A 25,972-nucleotide genomic window follows, 5' to 3' on the forward strand; every position below is an offset into this window, starting at 1 on the left:
GTGGGGAACCCAGGCAAATACTCTTATTATCTAGTTTATCTAGATGATGTGTGTGTGTGTGTAAATTTTTAATGCCACATAGCTTTCACTAATTAGAATCCTTGTTAAACACATCAATACATGATTATATTTCAACTTAGAGTGAAGGTCTGCACAAACAGGGTCTAACAGTAAATACAGAGGTCGAAGTCTACTGCATAGCTGGCTCATAGTGCTGTTGTCAACCAAGTAAAATACTTCCGTTCCAATTCTATACGGAAAGAAGATCTAACTCTTGAAATGTAGTGAGTTTTCCACACTTCTGATGCTAAGAACTTCTTATTAAAATGTCTTTCTACTGTTATTTTGAGTTAGCTTGTACCCCAAAGCCCTTAAAAGGCGATAGCAAGGAATTAAACCTTATATATAGCCCACTTGAAAATCTACAATGACCAAATAAAGTACATCTAGAGAATTGTGTTAAAATGTTATATGCAAAGCTCAAGTTCCATATAGGAAAGAAGGATCTGTATAAAATAAATAAGAACCTGCTGTATAAAAAATAAATAAATAAAATTCAAAAATTAAAAAAAAGAAAGATCACCACTATAAGAATCATTTCTTAGAAAACCATTCATACTGCTGCCAATATTTTATATGTTTAAGTTAGACTGGGCCTACAGGTCACTAAGTCAACCAGAGCCGATGTGGCATTTATTGTTAAGTGTTGTAAATAATTCAAATAAGATTGTGAGAATTTTCCCACTGACTCCTTGATTGCAATGTAGTTTTAATTTAATCCTAGAACAATGTACTATTAATAGCTGGTAGAAAACAGGTGCTTAATGAATGGTAGTTGAATTAAAAGAAACGTATTTGTCAATTTTTACAATTATATTAATATGGTAGAGATATTAGCTGTTTCTGATTATCTCTCTGCAGTCCCCATATATTAGGAATGGATACAAATCAAAGAATAACTCAAATACTTTTTATTATACATTCATGATAATGGTCCTAATGTGATTTCTAATTTGTTTCCAATTATACTGCTTTTCTTTGGCAGGGGTATGCTCCCAGAAATTATATGCCAATTAGTCGTGAGTTCTATTGTCCAGGTAGTTTTTTGGCTTAGCTTTTCCCCATTGGTGAGATAAACTCCTTAAGATTGCCCGAACATTAGTGTGAACCATTTCAGATAGGTCTGGTTCTGCCTTTACTTCCTTTGTATTCTATTCATTAGAAGCTAGTCACTAGGTCCAGCCTAAACTCATGGGGAGGGGATGATACAAGAGTGTGAACCTCTGGAGTCAGGAATCATTGGGAGCCACACTGACCTCGACTATCACAATTTCCTATTAATTTTTCATGTCTTGTCTCTGACTCTTATTAATTCCTACTTTGCACTAATATTTATTTTGTTTGATACTGGACTTCACACTTGTAAAGTACAATTCTGTTTCAAGGTGCTTATGTAGTAATAAATGTAAAGTATAAAAAAAAATCCCTCTCCTCTCCAAAAACAACAAAAAACCCAAAACACTCCCAAACTCAAAATCTTCTGGTAAATTATAATTTACCCTAGCAGAAAGATGTCAGATTGAAATTCATAATTTTTAAATGTACTTTCATTTCTTTAATTATAGAGTACAGAAGTTTAGAACTTTTTAGTTCAGTTTCCAAATATTCTGTTTTTATTTTAATGATTTGAATAGGTGTTACTGCCATGACAGCATTTGTAAAGTTTGTGTACTTTTAACTTTACATTTTGCTTTTTCCTTTTCAACCAACTAAATCAAGTTACTGTACTGATACATATACTCCTTGTATCTAACAAATATTCTTTAACATGCTCTTAAGATCTAATGATACCTTTTAACAAGTGTGGAAAAGAGTGAAAAGCCTTATGGTGATCAGAATACTAATTGGAATTTGAAGACAAATCACCCCTTGAAGAACAATATTCTGAAGAAAACAACAGCCATAACATTGCAGAATTTAAGAATTACAGAGTGACAAAATAGTGAGCATTGGTGAATTGAGTTAAAGGATTTAGGAAGTAAAATCCTTTTGGTAAATGAGCACGAAATTGTTTCAAGCCAATGTGCCTTTAATTGTTGAGGATGTCAAAGTATACTAAGTAAGCTCTGTAATTCCTTAATCAGCACTGACTTGAAATTTAACGCTTAGCTAGTCCTTAAAGGAGACGATCACGCAGTAGAGGATGGATCACTTTTCTCCAAAAAGATACTTCAATTTTGAGATTACTCAAAAAAACAAGGGGCTAGTGGTAGGTAGCCATTCAAAGGCCAAAAAGAACGGAAACACCATCCTCCAATCAAACCTTTGGCAAAACAGTGTATTTTTTAAAATGTACTTAAACATTAAAAACCAGTGCAGGCGATTTGGAGAGGGGTTTCAAGAAACTGGAGGGATGGGTTAATAATGAGGGTAACTGGCATATCTGTGAAACGAAAAGATAAAAAAAGACTTCTTGTTCTCGTGAGAACTGCTGCCTACAGGGAAGCCTGGCTAGGGAGAGCCCCTGTCTTGCAGTGTATTATTACCAGGTGTGAATAGCTGTTAACATCATAGACTGTCACTGTTAGCAAGCTGTTACATTCTAGCACATTTTAGATGTAACATGACACTAATAGTAACTATACTTTCAAGCATAAGAAAGTGTGAACATAGTTCAAATCAGTCCTGAAAGGGAAAAAAGTATCCCCCAAGCTCCCTTTGTTTCCAAAGAAGCCCCTTTCCAGCTCACATGATGTACAAAAAAATAATAATGAAAGCAAAAAACATGCAATTTAACATGTTGTGATATTGGCTTAGTGACAGACTTTTTAGTAGAGCCTGGTGGTAGATGCTCAGGAATGCTCCCTCACTTGAACAACATCTTTAATCACTTTTTATTATACTAGGGTATCTGTATGTGGGCTGTCATTCTTTGTAATATAATTTTCTTATTGTTTATTTAAGAATCCATATACTGAGTGAGGCTTGTGAAACTAAGCTATGAAGCAATCTAATTACTTCCAAGATCTGGTACACAGGCGCTTACTGCAAATGAGATCTGTCTAACCATCTTCAGGGGGAGATTTGTTATTCAAAACAAGAAAATCCTGGAGGCAGGAACCTTGTTGTCTACTCATCCTCTGAATAATTTCAACTGGTTTCTTTCCAATAATTGGAGCCCCAAAGGAAATGTTCCAGGTGTTTATCAGTGTAATGATAGTCAACCAAAAATGCAAAGACGATAACCAGGACACTATTTTCTCTTTATTAAAAAAACAAACAACTGATACCTATTAATGTATCTAATAACGTGGCTGAACAGGAACCTTAGTATGAAGGAAGTCAATTTCACTATAAACCTTGAGTGAAAGGCAGGTATTAGATTTTCTAGTTGTCTAAGAAAACTGTTGGCCCTATCCCTTAATAATATGGGGAAGCATTAAGCTCAACTTCCCTAATAATCTGGTTTTAATTTTGCATTCACCTACTGAAAAGTATTGGTACATATTCCTCTTTGCTAGTCAATTGTAATTATCTCTGTCTTTAAAAGAAAAAAGCAATATGCTCGGTCAAACTGGGGAGCTTAAGGACAGCAACAACAAAAATGTTTCCAGTAAAGAAAAAGGTATGAGTTTTTATATAAAGTTAAAAAAAACCCAGAAAAACAAAACCAGACATCACAATTTAGATTTGAAAAGCATTCTTTGTTCAGTCAAGTTAGGGGATATAAATTTATAGGGCATATTCCTAACCTCCCAGGGTTAATTCATAGAGGAACTTTGTATTAAGTAGCGAGTCTCATGTGGGCTTAGAAACAGTAGGTGCTCAATAAAAATTTGATTGAAATAAGAGTATACATTAAAAAAAATAAATTAAAGGAAATAAGTGATTTTTTTTTTGGAGACTCCAAAGAAGTAGAAGTAGATAAAGACAATGATTATTTTTGTATGCAGAGATTGGAAATAGGGCTGTAAGGGTATCAGCTTGGCAACGTGCTCTTCCTTATAAAAGCATCAAAAGGCAAGTCCAGGTTGAAACCATATAACTGAATTCTGTTTCATGCCATGGCCTACTTCAGGTAAACGTTTTACATCACTACCAAGTTCACTCAGCTCATCCATCAGAATTACTCTGACCTTATCATTTCATGCAGCAACAATATTTTCAGAGTCACAAGTAGAATAAGATGAAAACAAAACTTAGGAGCGTAATTATTTCATAGCTATTCTTCCTCTATTTTCATGGGTCAAAGAAAAGTCTTGCTTATTAATTGTTTAGAGTATTAGTTTTCCAAATTAGCTAAATATCAAGAGGGAGGGAAACCTTCAAAGTATTGTAAAAACCTAAGTGTATAAAGGCAAACATTGTCATGATATCTGTAGATACTTCCTTCAGATTGTTTAAGACTGCAAAAAGAATATTATGAAGCCTTAAGAAGGAGTAACAGGTACTCCAAATACATTATCATTAAGAAATCTTCATGGTATAGTTGCAGGAATCCCTCTACAACAGTATTTTAGCTTCTAAGAAGCCAACATCCTTGAAGGCTGTCACCAATTGAATTCTTTACTCCATGAGTATAGTCTCCAACCTCCAGGCAGTTCAACAGAAGATTCCCCAAGAAATATACAAAAATAGAAAGGGGAAATGTGGAAAAAATAAATTAAGGCATAGCCTAGACCTATAAAAACATGATAACTTAGTAAAGGAGACATTACTCCCATTCCGAATGGGATACAAACAATGAAGGGGTTGGAACAAGGGGGAGGAAATTCAGTGGGACCTGTAAGATTTGGTCGAAAGACATTTTACATAGAAGACATTCTAAATGGAGAGAATACCCAGCACAAAGGAACCAAAACAGAAAGTGTTCAGGTAACCTTAGAAATTTGTTTCTCAAGTTATGCAATAATTAAGATAGTTGTCTGGGGACAGGAAGCCATCGGAACAATCACCATTTATTGATTTCACTTTTTTTTTTTTTTTTTTTGCGGTACGCGGGCCTCTTACTGTTGTGGCCTCTCCCGTTGCGGAGCACAGGCTCCGGACGCGCAGGCTCAGCGGCCATGGCTCACGGGCCCAGCCGCTCCGCGGCATGTGGGATCTTCCCGGACCGGGGCACGAACCCGTGTCCCCTGCATCGACAGGCAGACTCTCAACCACTGCGCCACCAAGGAAGCCCTGATTTCATATTTTTATCTGTCACAACACTCTGCACTTGACGTATTACCTTATTTAAGCCTCACCACAATCCATGAAATATGCCTTATTGTCTCTATTTTATGAATGAGAAAACTCACTAAGCCCTTAAAGTTTTTCTTTAAGTTGACTTAAAGAAAAACTGACAACATGAAAATTGTGAGTTTCAGTTTTCATTCAGGGTCTTACTTAGGACTACAGCCTGGGAGAGAGCTCTGAGGAACTTTTCTGAAGAGGAGCCAGTGTACATACAAATTTTTGACTAAGAAATACATGTAGTCAAGCATATATCCTGGTAAAATATTACTTCTAATCACACAGAACAGATATCTCAAGTTCATGATTTAAGTGTGTGGGAAGATGCAAGAACCTGGGGTCATTAAAATTCTTGCTGAGATATGCATCTATCTAAAGCCAGTTTATCCAAAGCACAAAGTGCTTTATCCCATTCTTTTCTCATCCTGAATTCCTTTCAGAATGTACTATCTGGTGGGTGACTGTGGTGGGTTGCAACTTAACCCTTGTATAACTGGTTGATGAATGATGCTCTTTGTTGTGTTGTTTTTCACAAAGTAAAGTCAGCTTTCAACCCACCTGAGCTGAATCTGTTGTCTTATTCCTACCACCATTCTGCCTTGCCTAGGGGAGATGTGGGAGGTTGAAGCCACTGGTTGGAATCTCTGTAGGTTATACTGGGGAGTCAACGTGAGGTATCCGTGTAACCAGATGCCTCTTTTAGAAAGGACAGAAAGAAATGAAATTAACTTGGTATCCATGTCCAGGGTAGATTTAAGAGGAGAGAGACTAGAGGTCACTGTTACCCATAAGGAGAGGGAAAGTCGTAAAGCAGATTAAGCCAGGCTGGTAGTAGCCTGGATAAAGAGGAGGTGACAAAACCAGTGGACACAAACGCCATTATTCCTTGAGGTGCTTTTGATTCTCCTCCTTCAGAGTGTGTAACCCTCTTTTCTGACTCTTTTATCTACCTTGTGCTCTGTAAAAAGGCAAAGTGCAAACATTTATTGAACATCTACTCAATACTACATATTGTTTATTTAATTCCACTGTGTTTCATTTCAGAAGTTTAGATTCACCTGAGTTAAATAACTTGCTTAGGGTAAATATGCAAGCAACAGAGCTGTTTTTCAAACTTGCGTCTAAAGGTCATGCTTCTTGCCACTATGCCAGTCTGTCGAGATGAGTAGAGTCTATACTGGAAGAATTAGGGGGAAGAGAAGGTAGAAAGGGAAGGTGACATAGGGGAACAAAACTTGCCGCCCCAAAATATCTCTGGCATGTGGATTATTTCAAGCTGAAAACAATCAAGGTCCAAAAGACTCAGGAAGAAATGCTGACCTTCACCCTAACTGCTTAAAGAATGTAGGTAGAGGACCTGTTCCAGGAAGGGAGCCATCACCATAGATAACAATTGTATGAACTAGGTGTGTTCACCTAGTGGCTGCAAGGAACCTAGCAAACAAAGTCTGTTAATTTCCTCTCTGTGTCCCACTGTCTCTGCAGGGCCAGCAAACATGTGCTTTTCCATGTCCATGGCAATTGCCTTCCTCTCCTTTGAAGTCCCCAACCACTACTCCCAACATCCTCTTCTGTCTTTAGCTGAAGATGGTACTTAAGGTGAGGGCTTCGACCATTTTGGTGAGTTACTTTTCCTGGGTCTCTCCCATGTGTACATGTTATTAAATTTTGTTTTCTCCTGTTAATGTGGCTCATGTCAATTTAATTCTTAGACTAACCAGAAGGACCTGGAAGGGTAGAGGGAAATTTCTGCCTCCCCAACAGTGGGAAATCACTCCAATTCCTTATATCAGTATAAATATATCATGCCTGCCTCTAAGTTTTTCAAGATACTTCCAAGAACTCTTTAAAGTAATGTTTGTCAAGTACAGTCATAATAGGAAAAGCTAATTTCCCCTCCAAGTTATGTGTCAGGATTATTGCAGATGAACTAAAAATGTTTTCTTTCCATGATATATAACCATCTCTCTTTACAAAAGGTCCTTGAATGCTGGCAGGTGATTCTGTGAGTCAAATGAGCATGAAAGTTCAATTCACAATTAAGATACTTGAAATTCATTTCAAGGTTTCATTTAAAACGCTTAGCAGAAAATATGAGCACTAACAGAAAAAAAAAAAAAAGAGCCCTTCTTTATTATTAGTGAGTTCCAAAGTTACTATGATTTCTCTTAAGAGGAATAAAAATAGGCACTGATGGCATTATACCAATAATGAGTAACTTGGTATTTGAAATTTCAAGTAAAACCATAATTAATGAGGAATTTTCTAATCAACATACATTTAAAATAATGTATTCTGCTGAACCAGAGTCTGAATAATAGAGCAGCGTTATGCTACACAAATATTGAAAGTTCCTCTATTTTTCTTTTTCTCCATACCATCCCTTTATATCAAACTGATTTTTTTTCAAAAGGTAGATTAATTCTACTCCGTATGAGTTTTACTAAATGCCATATACATTAGACATTATGTTTATTTAATACTATTATATGTTTCTTATCTTGATTGGTTTTCTTTATTTGCAAATGTATCCACATACTTTGATACTAGGTGGGCCTTCAACTCTTTTCTTCAATCCTTCACGTACGTACCCAAGTACTGGAGAGAAAATGTTCAGAATATTTTCCTCATTTGTTAGATCTCTATTCAACATTTAGATACACCCAGGTTTGGGCCTCCGTGAAAAATAGCCAAATCAAAAGTTTTTGTAAAAACTATGCTCTTTCTCAATAAAAATTGGCTTCGGTGTTTCTATTCCTTAATAAGTCTTCTAAAATCCGTCTTTCCTTTATCCTTCTGACTGTTCACTGGACCTCAAAATCCACAGCCATACTAGCCATTTAATTAGGAAAGGTTAAGGCCCAAAAACACTATTTACAAATCTTCCCATATTATCAATAATCCCTATCAATACCTTTCTGTCAATATTCTCTATGCTCTAAATGATCTGTTGTGAAAAAGAAAATGTGTTTTATGGCCTTCTACACACCACAGGTTCAAAGTCAAAGTTCACAGCTAATCCATCATGGCCAAATCCAAAAGACACTTAGCCACCGGTCCCCTGAGCATCATTTTCTTTTAAGTCCTGAGGAGATAATTTTAGCTATAATACCATCATTCTACTGGGTTGGCCAGAAAGTTTGCTCAGCTTCAAGTAAAAAAAAAGACACATTTTTCATTTTAATGAAGAACTTTATTGAACAACGTATTCACTAGCTGAACGAACTTTTTGGCCAACCCCTTGCTCCAAAAGAGAACTTTTGCAGAGCTGTGAAAGTACCGTGGAGAATATAAAAAGGATGAATTTTTAATTACATGTTCAAATTATAAGCCTAATAAGTTACCCTTTTGAGGGGCCTCTGTGGATGGACACTTCTTATCTGTAAAAGAAGGTAGAGGAGTACCTCCGTAAACAGTTATGGAATGACTTGCTTACTAAGAACATTTCTGAAAAGAAAGATTATATCAGAAAGCAGCTTTAACTGTATTGTGGGTACCAGTTTATGAAGTTCACCTTAAAATCTGAAAACTAACCTGAGAAATTTACCGCATGTATTACAACATTTTCCCAAACATTAGTAACAATTGAACACATCAGTTTATAGGGGAAGCAGTGCAACTTTGTTCACCCAAATTTCCTAAATTTATATGTCTTAATAGTTCATCTGGAAGAGAAATCTAGTACCTACTTAACTAATGTTCTGAGACATTAATGCCATGGTTGTAAATAAATCAAGCTTGCCAACATTTAATTCCCTTGGAAATGATTCCGCTGAGCAATTAAACTCAATCAACAGAATTTTTCCATGAATTTTAAGCCACCAGTAACTCAACTAAGTAGAACTTCTAGGTCCTAAAAGAGAATGCCAGAATGTCATGGCAAACACTGGGAAAAACCAAAATTCAAATGCTCTGAAGCTCTGCCAAGCCAACCACTAGATAAGCTGTTAAACATGCCTGTTGAAAGACACCAACTCTCACCACTACTTGCCATTCCAATTTAATCAGCCCTGTTAACAAAGGGCATGAATAATAGCTTCTAATTCAACGTATTCATGAAACGTGAATACAAAGTATTAATATTCTAGTTCAACTTAGCAAGTTGCATGGGCCAAGGAGAATATGTACATCAAGAGCAGAAAAGAAACCTTTTTTTTTTTTTTTGCGGTATGCGGGCCTCTCACTGTTGTGGCCTCTCCCGTAGCGGAGCACAGGCTCCGGACGCACAGGCTCTGCAGCACATGGGATCTTTCCGGACCGAGGCCCGAACCCGTGTCCCCTGCATCGGCAGGCAGACTCTCAACCACTGCACCACCAGGGAAGCCCGAGAGTTAATTCTTGATGGCTGTTTCTTCCAACTCAAGTTTGAGTCTCAGAAGATGTTTAGCATTTCAGAAACTCTATTTCTAATATCTTGATAATCTTACAACTTCATGTATTACATTTTGCACCGCACATAGTTTGAGTTATTTCGCATTGGTGAGAGTCCCATTTCCTATTTTTTTTCAGCTCACTCTGCTTCCTGTTATACTCAAGCTTTGTGGATACTTTTTATTGGCTGTATGTCAGTGGCAAATTCCATATAAATGGCTAGATTTCTGCCTCCAACTATTAAATGACAATGAAAGGCAATGAATATCCACAATTTCTTGGAGTAACTAATTTTAGGGAAACCAGAAACTGCTAAATTCAATCCATAGATAAAAGGCCAAGGCTCTGCCCAGATGATAAGAAACTTGACTAGTTGCTGGGGTGGGGGTAGGAGAGGCAGGATTTTGATCATTCTTATGAGAATGATGGCCATCACCATTGTGACTGTCACCAGCCTCTTTATCCAGAAAGAATGTGGTAAATATAGAAGAGGTTAGGTTCCTTCCTAAGACAATCAAAGGAGACAAAGGAATTGGACAGCAGAAGTCTTAAATTTCCAGGCTGTACCTTAAGATAAAAACGATGGGTGTTGTTTATCTGAAATACTATTTTTGAAAATGATTGACACTTGGAAGGCATGGCCAATAGCCATATATTCTTAATTTGTCCAAAGCCTTGATGTACTAGGTGCCTACTCAAGCCTGTGCAAACATCCCACAAACATGCACAAACATTTCTTGTGGAAGTCCAGAGAATTCTGCCCAGGAGGTAAGTGATAACAATAGGAGTTCAGACAACATATTAATCCTCTATTTCCTTACAGTCCAAAATCTTACCTCTAAGCAGAAGTATTGCATTGGAATGCCCAGCTCATATAATCTAATCACCGTCCCACCTACCTGTAGTTTGGTTTTGATGTTAGTGTTTCTTGCATCAGTTCATTCAAAGTACACATCTGAACCAGTTCGGCAGGGTAATGGCTGTGGTGGAAACAGTGGTATCTCAGGATCTGGGATCCTTGCAGGGACCTCAGGGTCTGGGGACATGGTCCCTTCCTTTTCTTACACTTCTCGACCAATGGATTTCAAACTGTGCTCTTGGTTCCTCTACAGTACTTCTCAGGGTCCGAAAATAATGGAGGTCCCAACTACTTACTGAATTCTTTCATGCTTTTATAGTTTCAGTTGTGATAACAACTGTAACAGAACAGTAGGTGTTCACTGAATGTATTACATGCTACACTAAGTCTTTAACAGGCATTCCCTTATGTAATCTTTGCCATAGTCTTAAGGCAAGTTCTTAACCATTTTAAAGGTAAAAGAACTGAGGCCCAGGAACATTAAATTATTTTCCCAAAGGCACACAACTAGTAAGTGGTAGAGAATCTGAATCCAGGTAGTATGATTACAGATCCCATACTCTGAACTATCTTCTTTCATGCTGGCACAAGTCTACAGAGCCTACTCATGCCAATCCACAGTGATTTCTCTACCCCTCAAAATTCCTCTAAGTCTCCTGTTTGCCAGAATTCCTTATAATCTTTCTCTCTTTGTGCTGTACCTCTAAGTAGATTCTAAATATCTTAATTGCTCTCCAGGTGTTTGGCAGTGACTCATGAGATTTGGTAGGAGTCTAAGAAATCCGTCATGAATAACAGTACAGATGAAGTTGGATCTTCATCTATCGGCTTCCAAAAACAAAGTTTGAGACGATGTAGTTCATTCAGTGTCTTACAGGGGACTGTCAAGGAGAGAGGTATAGTTTAGCAATCCAGATGTGTGACCTTAAGGAAGTTTCTTAAGCCCTCTACAGCTCAGGAAGTTTCTTAAGCCCTCTACAGCCCTCGCCTGTGCAATGGTGTTACACTACCCTGTGGTGCAGGACCATTGCGAAGGTCAGAGATACTGCAGATAGCCAAGTGTAAGGACATAAAGATAAAGAATTACCACTCCTTAGATACTCAAAGTAAACCCGGATTCAACCAGACCAGTGTTTTTCAAACTGTGTTACCTGAACTGAACTTAAAACTGCCATAGAAATACTTAATCCAGGGGGAGGAGTGAGAAGAAATGAAGAGTAAGGGGATGTAGGGCCAGTGGATGGGGCTCCCAGAGGCAGGTCTGTAATCAGAAAAGCCTGATCTCCTAAATTTCATACACAAACACACTCCATGAAATTTATTTTGGAAATAAAACAAAGAATTCAGTTATGAAGATAGTTTTAACAATACTGTTTGATCCTACTCAGAAAACTATAGACAACAGTGTTTTCAAGTCAATAAAAAGCTGCTCTATTAGAAATGGGAGGACTTATGAGGGTATAAAGTGTGTATTATTAGTAAGGCAGACTGTCCTATGGAGAATACAAGTAGGAAAGAACACTTAGCTGTAGAAGACGCTGTTCGGCTTCCTGAGCCCATAACATTTCTTGACCCTTCCCTCCCTGTCTTTCTAAGAAGTGTGTACTGCCTGTCTAGGATCTACTGCCACATTCACAGTGAAAACTGAGTTCTTAACATGTCGCGGAAATTAGCTGGTTCACTTTCTTACTTACATCCTTCAACACTCCAGGCCTCAGATCTGTACACGCCTCATTTCCAAGAAACTCCCCTTTTCTTTCTCAGTGACTGTGATAGATGAATGTCTCTTTATCTTTTAATTATCATACACTAAGAGATATGCATCTAGGACTTCCTGGACCCTCACCATGAATTAAATCAATGACCAGCTACACCAACTATAAAGGACCTTTTCCACTATTGGTCCAATGGATTGGATTTAATCATCAGGGAAAACATTCCCCTCATTCAGACGTCACCAACTCAAGTGGTTCTCTTAAATACATCCATCCACATTTGCTTTTTCACCTAATCCAATCTACACTCAAGAACATGAAAAACAACAAAATCAAACGAACCTTTTTCTTTGTTCTGTTTTCCTACCAACATGCTAGCCATCAAAGTCAACAAATCTGCAACTCATTCTTGTTAACAGCATGGCCCAGCAGCCCATGATTTTTAAATTTTTTCCTTCCCTCTCAACCTGTTCTTTTCATTTTACTTCTCACTATTCTTCAAAAGAATATGCTAATTTGCACAAGGATGGTACTCTTCTACTAATTTTGTTTCACTCAAAAGAGAAAAAAAGTAACTTTTCTTAAATATCTCTGTTCAACAGCAACAAAACAAGGAAAAAAAAAACCACAATGACACCAAGGATAAAACTGACTACTTATTATTGGGTTCATAATTTTCTTTTAAATACTTCTGTATAAACAATTTGATGCGTGGGAGAGTGTACTATGTTTAGGTTAATACAAATTAAGTGCCCATAAAATCTAGATTAGTGGCCTGAAACTTTAGATGCATAGGAATCACCCAGAGGGCTTGTTTTACACAGATTACTGTGCCCCACTCCAAAAATTTCTGAATCAATAGATGGAGGATGCCAGAGATTTTGCAATTGCCTAAGTGATGCTGATGGCTGTTACTGCAGGGACCACCGTGATAAACATTGTAGTAAACATTTGAAGTTCCCTAATCAAGAGTCTACACTTTAGGTGTGGGTAGCAGGCAAACTGCAGATCTGACTCAGGAGTCAACACACTTGGGCGGAGGAAAGAAGGGGTGCCTATAGCAAAGTGCTTCAATAGTGCTACCTAAATTTGTCGGAGGGTTTGTAAATGAACTCCAATTAATGGACTCCATGACCTTAGCCTCCACTTTCTCAGCCTCCATTTTCTCATCTGGAAAATCAGGGACAACCTCTCTCACCTATTAGATTAGGATATTTTTAGGAGCACATTAAAGAATATATGAATGACAGGTTGGAAATTATAAAAGCATTGTTATCATGACTACTTAGAAATTTATCCAGGCAGCAAAGGACATCCCATAGGAAGAGTGGGCTTCTCAAATTCACCAATGAATTGCTGAGATTATGTTTCTTCTAGTCAGAGGAAGTTCAAGGGAAAAACAAAGGCAAGCACTCCTGTCATGACTCAATTTTTTCTTTTAATATATTTCTTGTGTACAAAATTTTTAAAAATTTAAAAATTTCTTTTTATTCTTTAATATTGTTGTTTATTCATAATTCCTACTTTAAAGAAATTCATTAACTAGTAGATTTATAGAAAAATGTAGCTACTTAGTGATGTCTCAAATACTGAACGATAAAATTTCATTGCATGAAACACTCATAAGTATTTAAATGCGCTGCAAAAAGTAGATCCTGCAGTCGGTTTTTATTGCTTATTATGTGTTTCTAAGGCTTTAAGCTTATGGCCTTTTCTTCATTATGTCACACAATTCATCGTTTTGTAACAGACGTACTTAATGTGTCCATGTGTTACAATTCAAAAATTAAAAAAATAAAACAGTTGTGACTTGTAATTGCTGTGTAACTTTTTTGTGAAAATAGAGTCCTTAGGCAAACAGAAATAATCCTACAGATGCACTTGTGCTTTAAAGCAAAATGAACCACCGCAGACAAAATTTAAAAGTTTGTGACAGCCGCAGCACAGCAAAGTAGTGTCAAACTCCTGGCCCTCTCTTGAAAACTAGCTCTGGGTCTCAGTGCTTCAGCTTTCACCCATCCCCAAAGCTCTGAGCCTAGAGCATCACTCATAGAATTCAAATGTTAGCTGTGTTTATTAACCATCATTACTACTGAGGATTCAATGAGAATCCATCACAGTGTAGGAAAGATTTTTAAAAAAGCAATTATAGAATATACAACATTGATCTATCTTAGTACTTTGCTTTTTATTCTTTCAATCAGCTGAGTAAATACTAAAATTACCTCTGATCAAATTATTGAATAAATGAATGAAGGTTTAATCTGTCAAAAACTAACACAAGCTTTGCATTGTGGAAAAGTTTTTTTATGATGCAGGTCTTTGTGGGAAAATGACAAATTCTGAAGGATTAAAGAAACTGCTGGAAAAAAAATCAGCCCTCCTTGCTCATTGTTCAGACTTACTATTAGATTACCCACGATTCTTAAAAAGTAATAATATCCCATCAGTTAGAGCCTGACTATTCTCTACATATAGGAAACACTCAAGGTATTCAATGATTGAACAATTAAAGGATGGAGCAAGAGAGTAATTTATCTAACCTTAAGAAGGAATTAAGTACTATTGCCTTCCTTAGACTGTGAGAGGGTTTTGCTTTTTCCCCCCAAGGAGCACTGCTAACATATGCCTATTTGCCAGGTCTAGTCAATACTAGACTTGGATCTTTTCTGGAAATAGTTAAATATAAATTCTAAATAAATTCTGACTGTAACAGCTTCCATAAAAACACTAGGGGAAAAAAAAAACAAACTTCAGCCTGTAAAAGAAAACAATTGTAGTTTAATAACAGTTTTCTTCTCTGAAATTCACTTTTAATCCACTTAAACAATAAAGGAATGTGAAGAATAGCTTCTGCAGCCCATTTGTTCATGCTAGTCTGTTATATCATCATTGGTACCTTATGAGTTGATTCCTTTATTAAAGAAATTTATTTCTCAGGGATTACATTACTGGATTTATGTTACTAATTTTTACGGTATTCTTTAATACACAAATGTGATACAAAATTGTACTGGGAAGAATATTATCGAATTAGGTCACTAAACAAGTGTACCTACTTCTCCAGGGTGACGCCTTAATACACTGTTTGCTTCATCGTCCAGGATGATGACAACTCCTGGCAAGTTACTGGGCTACTCCTTCTGTAATCAGGGTCGTATTTCTAGTTCTTATCATCTAAATTTATTTTGTGTCTTCCTTCAGGATTCTTGGTACAAAGCATGCATTGGACTGGGAGAAAGCAAAGCATGCATCTTTTTAACCTGCCTCTCGAAGGTAAAACAGAGACTGTCTCAACACAGTTATCTCCTCTGCCTTTGCACTGTCACACAGGGAGCTTGACAGTATGGGGTTGCTCCCGGTCATTAAAACCCCAGGTATTAACTGCACACACGTTGATTGATTGTACTGGCAGACAATGTTGCTTCATTTTCACACGCAAAAATCTTTACCATAAATACATCGCTTTATGGAACTCTATGATGGCATTTCCTAAAAAGTATCTAACTGCTTACTTCTTGATTTAGTCATCTTAAGAAATCTTCAAGGTTTACAGCCACTCCAAGAGCTTCATCTAGAATTCCTTTACATTAACAATAAAACTGGCATTCATTCCTTGTGTTCCTTTACCAATAAAAAGCACTGTATGTTGACCGTATAGATATAGGCATTACATTTATAGTGCATACAGGGATTTGAGCAATAAATTATACTCAAATCTCCTTTTACTTTTTTTTTTTAATATATCACCTTATACTAAATCAGACATTTTCTTCCTTCCTGCCAATGAAATGACTAGCTCTTGTATTAATCATATTTGAATATATATAGGCAGTAATTATATATGTAATTCTTACATTTTTTAAACAAATGTTTCTATTAACTACTTTGCAAAGCTGAACTTGAAAGTAGCATCCTTAAAACATGGCCTCCCTCCCCCTCCTCTCTCTTTTTTCATGTGCAACACCACAAACCTTCTAAATATAAATTCTTATGTGATATAATATTCTTCTCTTTAATACACTGGTTTACTGTTATTCACTAACAATCCAATTACTGACAGAAATGAAGCTTTCATTTCAACCTGATTATTATCCATTGTTTTGTGTAGATTGGTTTGTACCATAAATATTTTTATGTTATCATTATGACAAAATGTAGTCCTCTGTTATAAGTTTTCATCATCCTGGAAAAACAGACACGACTTAAAGCTCTCAAGGTAAAACTGAAAAGTACCGACGGAATTTAGTATGTGTGTAAATGTTACAGTTAATGTCTAACAAACCCACAAGCGTATCTTACATTTTGAAAGTGGTTTTAAAGGCACATTAGGATTACCATAGAGTCCCCTATTTTCTCAGGATGAAGTGAGAACGAAGGGGGTCTATATCACTATGTGTGGTATTAAGTATTTTAATATCACTACCTGTGATATAAAATTCTTACTATCTCAGGCTGTGGGATTTAATGTTACTGGGCAACGGTGCTACCACTGAAGTGTATTTGCTGGCTTTAGTCCTTTTACTTTTTCCCCCACTCATCTTTAAGGTTTTGACAGTTGGCAGATTTTCCTGAGTCAGGTTGAATAATGTAGTGTTTGAAACAGAGCTGCAAGGGAATATACAAGCCACCTCACTGCGTAGACTCAACTTAATTTTAAAAACAAACAGAAAAATCCAAACCTTTCAACTTCATTCTTAAAAAGTCTTTGACACAGAGAAGTATCTTCACTGGTCAGCTTCCCCCTGTCAAATATCTCAGAAAAGCTTAAGTATGGAAAGTTGAAAGTATTCAAACTAAAGCAGATGTTACTCAAGTCACCGACTTGTCAGATTTCTTGTAGGATGTTTAGGTTCTTTTGTGTTAGTACTGAAGTACTTTAGTCCTGAGAATTTTTAAATACTCGCTATAAATAATCGAAGGAGAAAGAATTACTCAGATATTTTGCCCAAGTCAGTTCATAAAAGAGCTTCCACACCCACGATAGACATACTTTGCAGATAGCTTTTCTATGCTAATCACCTTAATCTGGTATCAAGATGGTTTCCTACAAAGAGAGAGCTTTTAGTCTTGGGTTTTTACTGGGGTCTCTTTGAATAAGACCATTTGAATAATATACTGTCTAAGGTTTGGGGCACTTTGAGCGGGACACTCAAAGTGTGAGGAACAGACTTCAATTTAGTATCTTCAGGCAAAAATTCTAATTTGTGTACAACTGAAGTTGGAGCAAAGAGCATGCGATTCAAATCCGAAAAAATCCCTGTGTAGTTGGGAGAACTGGCTGTGGGAAATCCAGGTAAAAATAAGACATGTTTTTGCAAATTCACAAACAGGGTATATGCCACTTAATCTCTCTGTCATTGTAAACTAAGGGCCTTTTCCATCCCATTTGTTTCCAGTAACTTCAACTTCTCCATTTTTGTGATTTTAGAGAACCTGGGGCATAGAATTAAGGTAAAAGGCCCTGGGTTAGAGTAAATTTACATTGCTCTAGCTGTGAGCGTAGTGAAAGTGAAATCACAACCAGGAATAAGGCTTAGAAAAACATGATAATAATATGCTTCCAGATATGGGAACTGAGTAAGTCAGGGGTATTCAATGGACATATTAGAAATTCCTATCCCTTATGGGGTTTGAAAATGGACGGTAACACTCTCCTTTGTTAGTATAATCCCAAAATATTTAGACAAAAATGTGAAATTCAAACAACACTGGAGACATTGTTTGGTGTTATGGAAACCAAATATAACCACTGACTTTTTTTTCTTCTCCCCATGGCATCTGGAATGCTTGTAATTGGATAGACGCAATCAAAGTGACCATTTTCATATCACAGTTAATAAAGAAAACTTGAGCCTATTTAAGCCATGAATAACCTCAAGGCATTTGTTAGATTTGTTTCCAATATAATGTTAATTTTTTATATTTTTATATCCTCATCCCTCAGGGGAAAATCAATGGTGGTGTTTTATAAGATAAAAGTAACATAACATGGATTTCTTTCCCCCTATATCACTGTGGGTTTTGTTCTAAAAAAATATTCCTCTTCGTGCTATCAGATCTTCCTCCTGGTGCTACCATAATAACCAATAGTATATTGGTTATTTATTTTCAAAAGAATCCCAGTTGATTTTTCCCAGATGAAAAACAAAGAGCTTGCTTCAAACAACCGTTCTCTTAGTTGGATCACTATGAACAAGCTTATAATCATAATTTAGAGCATATGTCAATCTATAACTTTAATAAAAACATTTTCTTTTTTGGATTAAAGACTTGAATGTAAGATCTGAAACCATAAAACTCCTAGAAGGAAACTTAAGTGGTAAGTGTCTTGATATCAGTCTTAGAGATGATTCTTTGGATTTGACACCAAAAGCAAAGGCAACAGAAGCAAAAACCAACAAGTGGGGCTACATCAAACTAAAAACTTTCTGCACAGCAAAGAAAGCCAATGAAATGAAAAGGCAACTTTCAGAATGGGAGAAAATGTTTGCAAATCATATATCTGTTAAGGGATTAATATCCAAAATAGATAAAGAACTCATACAACTCAATAGCAAAAAACCCAAACAATTTGATGAAAAAGTGGGCAGAGGATCTGAATAGACATTTTTCCAAAGAAGACATAGGGATGGCCGTAAGGCACATGAAAAGATGCTCAATATCACTAATCATCAAGGAAATCCAAATCAAAACCACATGAGTTATCACCTCTCACCTGTTGGAATGGCTATTATCAAACAGACAAGAAATAACAAGTGCTGGTGAGGATGTGGAGAAAAGGAAACACTTGTGCATTCTTCGTGGGAACATAAATTAGTGCAGCCACTATGGAAAACAGTATGGAGGTTCCTCAAACAATTAAGAATAGAACTACCCTATGACCCAGCAATTCCACTTCTGGATACCTATTCAAAGAAATAAAACACTCTTTTTTTTCTTTAACATCTTTATTGGAGCATAATTGCTTTACAATGCTGTGTTAGTTTCTGCTTTATAACAAAGTGAATCAGCTATACATATACATATATCCCCATATGTCCTCCCTCTTGCTTCTCCCTCCCACCCTCCCTATCCCACCCCTCTAGGTGGTCACAAAGCACCGAGCTGATCTCCCTGCGCTATGCAGCTGCTTCCCACTAGCTATCTATTTTACATTTCATAGTGTATATATGTCCATGCCACTCTCTCGCTCCGTCCCAGCTTACCCTTCCCCCTCCCCATGTCCTCAAGACCATTCTCTACATCTGCGTCTTTATTCCTGTCCTGCCCCTATGTTCTTCAGAACCATTTTTCTTTTTTTTTAGATTCCATATATATGTTAGCATACGATATTTGTTTTTCTCTTTCTGACTTACTTCACTCTGTATGACAGACTCTAGGTCCATCCACCTCACTACAAATAACTCAATTTTGTTTCCTTTTATGGATGAGTAATATTCCATCGTATATACGTGCCACATCTTCTTTATCCATTCACCTGTCAATGGACACTTAAGTTGCTTCCATGGCCTGGCTATTGTAAATAGAGCTGCAATGAACATTGTGGTACATGATTATTTTTGAATTATGGTTTTCTCAGGGTATTTGACCAGTAGTGGGATTGCTGGGTCATATGGTAGTTCTATTTGTAGTTTTTTAAGGAACCTCCATACTGTTCTCCATAGTGGCTGTATCAATTTACATTCCCACCAACAGTGCAAGAGGGTTCCCTTTGCTCCACAGCCTCTCCAGCATTTATTGTTTGTAGATTTTTTGATGATGGCCATTCTGACCGGTGTGAGGTGATACCTCATTGTAGTTTTGATTTGCATTTCTCTAATGATTAGTGATGTTGAGCATCCTTTCGTGTGTTTGTTGGCAATCTGTATATCTTCTTTGGAGAAATGTCTGTTTAGGTCTTCTGCCCATTTTTGGACTGGGTTGCTTGTTTTTTGATATTGAGCTGCATGAGCTGCTTGTAAATTTTGGAGATTAATCCTTTGTCAGTTGCTTCATTTGCAAATAGTTTCTCCCATTCTGAGGGCTGTCTTTTGTCTTATGTTTTCCTTTGCTATGCAAAAGCTTTTAAGTTCCATTAGGTCCCATTTGTTTATTTTTGTTTTTATTTCCATTTCTCTAGGAGGTGGGTCGAAAGGGATCTTGCTGTGATTTATGTCATAGAGTGTTCTGCCTATGCTTTCCTCTAAGTGTTTTATAGTGTCTGGCCTTACATTTAGGTCTTTAATCCCTTTTGAGTTTATTTTTGTGTATGGTGTTAGGGAGTGTTCTAATTTCATTCTTTTACATGTAGCTGTCCAGTTTTCCCAGCACCACTTATTGAAGAAGCTGTCTTTTCTCCATTGTATATTCTTGCCTCCTTTATCAAAAATAAGGTGACCATATGTGCGTGGGTTTATCTCTGGGCTTTCTATCCTATTCCACTGATCTATTTTTCTGAAAAACACTAACTCTTAAAGATACATGTACCCATATGTTCATTTCAGCATTAGCTACAATAACCAGTATATGGAAATGACAGGTATATCAATGAATGAATTAGTAATGGAAATGTGGTGTATATATACACAATGGAATACTATTAAACCATTAAGAAGAAGGAAATGCTGCCATTAGTAACAACATGGATGGACATTGAGGGCATTATGCTAAGTGAAATAAGTCAGAGAGAGAAAGACAAATACCATTGTGATCTCACTTATATGTGGAATCTTAAAAAAAAAAAAAAAAAGAGTTCTGGCTCTTAAATACAGAGAACAGATTGGTGATTGCCAGAGGTTTTGCAGGGAGAGGGGCAGTGAGGGGTGGGTAGAATGAGTGAAGGGGGTCAAATTGCACAAACTTCCAGTTATAAAATAAATAAGTCATGGGGATGTAATGTACTCACGGTAGCTAGAGTTAATAATACTGTGTTACATATTTAAAAGTTTCTAAGAAAGTAGATCTCAAAAGGTCTAATCGCAAGAAAAGAAATTTTGTAACTATGTATGGTGATGGATATCAACTAGGCTTATTGTGGTGACCATTTTGCAATATATTCAAATATTGAATCATGCATAACTGAAACTAATACAATGCTATATGTCAATTATACCTCAATATACAAAAATAAGACAACTATTTTTTATATCCTATTAAAAAAAAGACTACCCACAGGTGTTAGGTTCACATTCGTTATCAGAGGAAGTCACTGGAATGTATTTATTTAAGGCCTGATACAATTTCAAGAAGTGCTCTTGTGAACAAGAAATGACTCAGGTACAGTGAGGAGCTCTTGAATGTCACCTAGGATTCAGTGATGACTGTGCAATTAAAAATGCTAGGCAGCTTTCAGGCTAATCTAGGGAGAAAGAAAAGAGGGCTCAACATTTTCAATCATGAAAGAAAGTGGGTATTGTTGGGGGAAAAGGGGTCACAAGCCAGGTACGTGAGAAAGAAAAAAGGTGTGGATAGACAAGCTATTGAGCAGGAAGGGCAATTTCCTCAGTCTTAGACTATTACACCCAAGTAGATGAATGCGTTTTGAAAGATACTCCAAGTGGTCATCACTGGCAAAATAATGGTTAAGAAAAAATAGACAAGACTCAACACAAGCCTGAATTCTGAGAAACGACTGGATCTAAAAAGCCAACTAAGGACATTTTAAAATATCACATGTTAAGAGTAAGATAGCATCACTGTAGGCATTTGGTAAAACTAACACCCATGATGGAATCTAATCAGAATTATAAATTATAAAGTGATCAGCCCGAGAGGATAATTTAAACAAATTTAAAATACTATTTAAGAACTATAATCATCAATCATAAGTACAATCTCCCTGGATAGTACAGAAGACAGCACAAAAGGTCCTGAAAAACAAATGACCATTATTCACACCTTATAGCTCTTACACAACATTCAGAAGCTGTTAATAGATATTATTCCTTACACATGCACAAAACCCCTGCATTTGTACACCATCAACCACAGACTCTTTTCTGAATACAACCTCCACATCTTTGGGCACGATAAACACACACAACCACATACCCACTCATGAGACATCTGAGTCTGTGTTAAAGAACATGCTCCCTCACTCATTCCCTTTAATGATGGATGTTCTGACCCCAAAGCAGTTAGGATCATAATTTGCACTCAACAGCCAGTTCCTTCTTGTTCAGTCAGACACATAATGTCTATTTAAATTTACCAAGCATGAGAACAACAGAGGCTAGTGCAAATGAAGAGCGTTTTATAAGAACCTAATAAGAAAACTGACTTTCATGAAGCCAAGCAATCATCTTACAAAAAATCTTTTGCTATATAATTTAAATATTCGATTCACTTTAAAGTATTTCTTTAATAATAATTCAATATTCCAAAATATTAAGCACCATGTTACTATCAATTGCTGGCCTTTGGAAAATCTGTAGTTTCAGTTAGATTAAATGAGCAGTACACAGGCTGAAATATTTTTATAATTTACATATTTTAAAACCTTAAAAAATTATTCATAATACAGAGAAAGCCTGTTTTAATCCAAATGTGTTATTATGCCTCCTTTTTGCCCTAAAAGTAATATATTTCTCATGAAAATGAAGCATGATAGTAAAATCTGTTTACTTCATGGAGTTGTCACTGCTCTTTTTTCCAGTTAAGGTACTTTTTAAGTGAGTTAAAGTTCTGGCAGAATCTTTTATGGTTCATCGGGCTTCATTATTCTTTGAGTCATATAATTAAATAATCACATGGAATAAAAACATGGCAGTGCCTATCAATCAAAAGAGTTGTTTTCTCAGAGATCAAGAATCAAATGCCAAGAAAGACTCATCTAATAAGGGCCCCAAGTGCCACTGATGTTACAGTGATTTCAGTGACTAAAAAGGTGATTCACTAACAAGACCTATAAGAATTTCTGTGACTCTAGCTGGCCATGCATTGAGTTCTTTACAACCCAAGTTTTAATATCATATTGTCAATCATATGCCATACTTCTGAGAGCAAAAAAAAAGCAATCTATAAAATAGTCAGTGACACCCAGACAAGATTAATTAACAATTTGGCGTTTTGCCAACAGGATTGTTTTAATGACACAACCTAATCAAAGTAATTTGTGACTGCAATCATCCACAGGATGTGTCAGAACTTTTCAAACATGAAATATACACGTCTGCCTGAAGATGCAATGGACTTTCCACTGTTGGCTTTGGCATTCAGCTCTGTTTGTTATACACTCATTACATCCTGTACTCAGGAAGAAGGAATATTTAAAACAAACTTCTTTCCCTTCTAACTACTGCAGCTGCTTCTACCAAGCAATAAAAGTTGCTAGAGAAATCATATATACACATACATGTAAAATTAGGGAAACAAGCTGCTTTAACGCCTTGATTTAAAATAAGCTCAATCAGTAGAAAAGAAAAACGCTGTAATATACAGCTTGATGAGCAGCTGAGGACAAGAATATACACCGACGCAGTTCTAGAATTCAGGATATCTTACTCAGTGTTTGAATGAGACGAAGGACATTTCTCCTCAATTTTTCTAAACTACTGAATGAATAAGTGAAATTTATGTGGGGAATGCAACCCAAAATAGACAGATACGTAAAATTTTCTTAAATACGATTCTGAGGCTTTAAAGGCAGAAAAATGAAAAGTCTTGCTTCTGTTTAATTCTAATTTATAAAATCATATCATTTTGTAAATCCTAATTTAATGAGTTCTAGGTTAAAGGATACTTTTCATAAGTCAGCAATAAAATTTAGCTCAATGTTAACAATCATCCTTTAGGAGGAAAATATCAACTGTATTGCAAAGCAATAATTAGAATATAGATTATTTTAATCTTTACAAAGATTAAAATCGAGAGGCATGTTAACACCTTGCAGGTCTATGGAAAAGACACTGAAAGTATCTGGAAAAAAAAAAAAAAGAAAAATGAACAGCCTTACTCTTGACGGTCGCCGTCCGGGTACAGTTGTAAAGAATAGCCAACTCCCCGAATACTTTTCCTGGACCCATCGTGCACAGCTTCACACCTTCTTTTGTAACTTCAACCTTACCATCTAAAAAGAAGAAGGAAAAACACATCATTTCGATTCTCTCTCATGCTTCATTTCATTTGTTGCATTTCCAAGATGAGATGAGGGCCAGGCTCATTTTCAAAAATGCAGAGCAGCTACCAACTAAAACAAAGTCATCCTCAAGATGCAGTGCAAGAAATGCAATAAAATATGTAAGAAATCCATATCCTTTCCTAAATTAATCACTGATAAGATTAGAGATGAGACTAAAAGAAAACACCAAAAAAAAGACAGAGATAAAAATGGCAACATGTGAAATTATTCCAAATGCAATATTAGAAAACTCTGGTAATTCCAATTTTAAAGTCATTTTGAATTTGAAAGAAAAATTGAGTGTGTACATTTTGTACAGCACACTTCATACTTGGAAATTCTCATCTGAGTGAGGTAGCTATTATGCAAAGGGAAATTACTTTGATCCTAGAGCATTATTTAATTGCAGCTCATGGGATCTTTTATTTTTAAACATCTTATCTGACTTGGGCAAGACTGTTTCATCTGCTTCCCAGCCCTGCAACATGGACTGTAAGGAAACCAAACTATAAGCGTTGAGGAAAAAGAAAGAGACACTGGGACTGTCGATGTTCCACAAAGGATTTGGAAAATGAAATGCTAAAGAAGGAAAAAGCTAAGTAAACAGCGTGCACTGGGTATATACATTGTTGCCTGAAAGTAAGGAAATACTATTCATGAAGGAAATGATAAAAAGTGCATTTTTTAAAAAGTCATAGCTATGTACACTAAAAATTCCATCACCTAACATAATGGGGGAAGAAATAAAAAGGCAACAGAATCTATTCTACACTTAATCCTACCCTTCTATTATTCCTCCCAGTAACTTAGCCACGGTCTACTGGAGGAAAACCTAATGCTTGGCAGTAGCTAGTGACTGAAAGGAACTAATGCTACCAAGTTTGTCCAAACGTCAGGCCTTCATGCACTGACTCCATAATTATCACTTTAGCTATGTGCTTCCTGTAATATTTAACTTTTCGGAGTTTTAGCTTTACATTTACTCCCACCTTTTAAAAAATCAATCCAGTTTTACCTAAGCAATAATATTTATAAAATTATAGGGTTGTTCAAATACCTATTGAGATAAAATCTTATATATTAAAAAACTTCTTAAAAAGCTGAATTCATGTACCACTGATGCAAGATCAATCCTTCAGAGGGCACTGTTCTACCCTGAAAACTATTTCATCTGAATGGTATCAATGGAGAGAGAATGCTGCAGTAATTAAGGTAAAATTTCAGACAAAATCTACTCACTACTCTTGAACTGTGTATCTGTTCCTCCTCTGTGTTAAGAAGCTGTTTAGGAATGAATGCATCCAACAATCCTAGAAGTTTGGAAATACTTTTATGCGGGTATGTCCACTAAACAGTCTAGCTTTTTCATGCCTTACTTCTTGACTTCAGGAAGGGAAACTTTCCTTGATAGGTACATCAAAACCAACCCAGGAAATTCACATTTTTTAAGCTTCAGTTGCTCCTCCCATGACATCCCCACCCAGCCCTTTCTCTCAATGGCAAGTCTATTCCTCTAGAAATTTCATCTGCCACTCAAGAATGAAAGACAGGCTCAGAATACAACATAATTAAGACATTTATACATCATTTGAAGTCAGACCAGGAGTTAAGTTCTGGTTCTCTTATCAGTTCCTTACTAGCCTTGTGTCCTTGGGCAAGATGTTAATTTTTCTATGCCTCAGTTTCTTCATT

General features: G+C 36.4%; 1 protein-coding gene across 2 annotated transcripts in view; it reads right to left on the minus strand.

Moving 5' to 3' along the window:
• Window positions 1-25,972, minus strand: part of PRKG1 (protein kinase cGMP-dependent 1) — a 1,173,156-nt gene that overhangs the window by 700,421 nt on the left and 446,763 nt on the right. For both annotated transcript variants that reach the window (XM_022569451.2, XM_022569450.3), the window contains exon 3: window positions 24,116-24,229. In XM_022569451.2, the coding sequence (XP_022425159.1) occupies window positions 24,116-24,229 (114 nt within the window). The remainder of the gene's footprint in view (window positions 1-24,115; window positions 24,230-25,972) is intronic.

Source organism: Delphinapterus leucas, chromosome 16 (assembly GCF_059928025.1).
Source record: "Delphinapterus leucas isolate spDelLeu-1000000601 "Yukka" chromosome 16, BTC_Dleu_Yukka2, whole genome shotgun sequence".
In the NCBI taxonomy this organism is placed as follows: domain Eukaryota; kingdom Metazoa; phylum Chordata; class Mammalia; order Artiodactyla; family Monodontidae; genus Delphinapterus; species Delphinapterus leucas.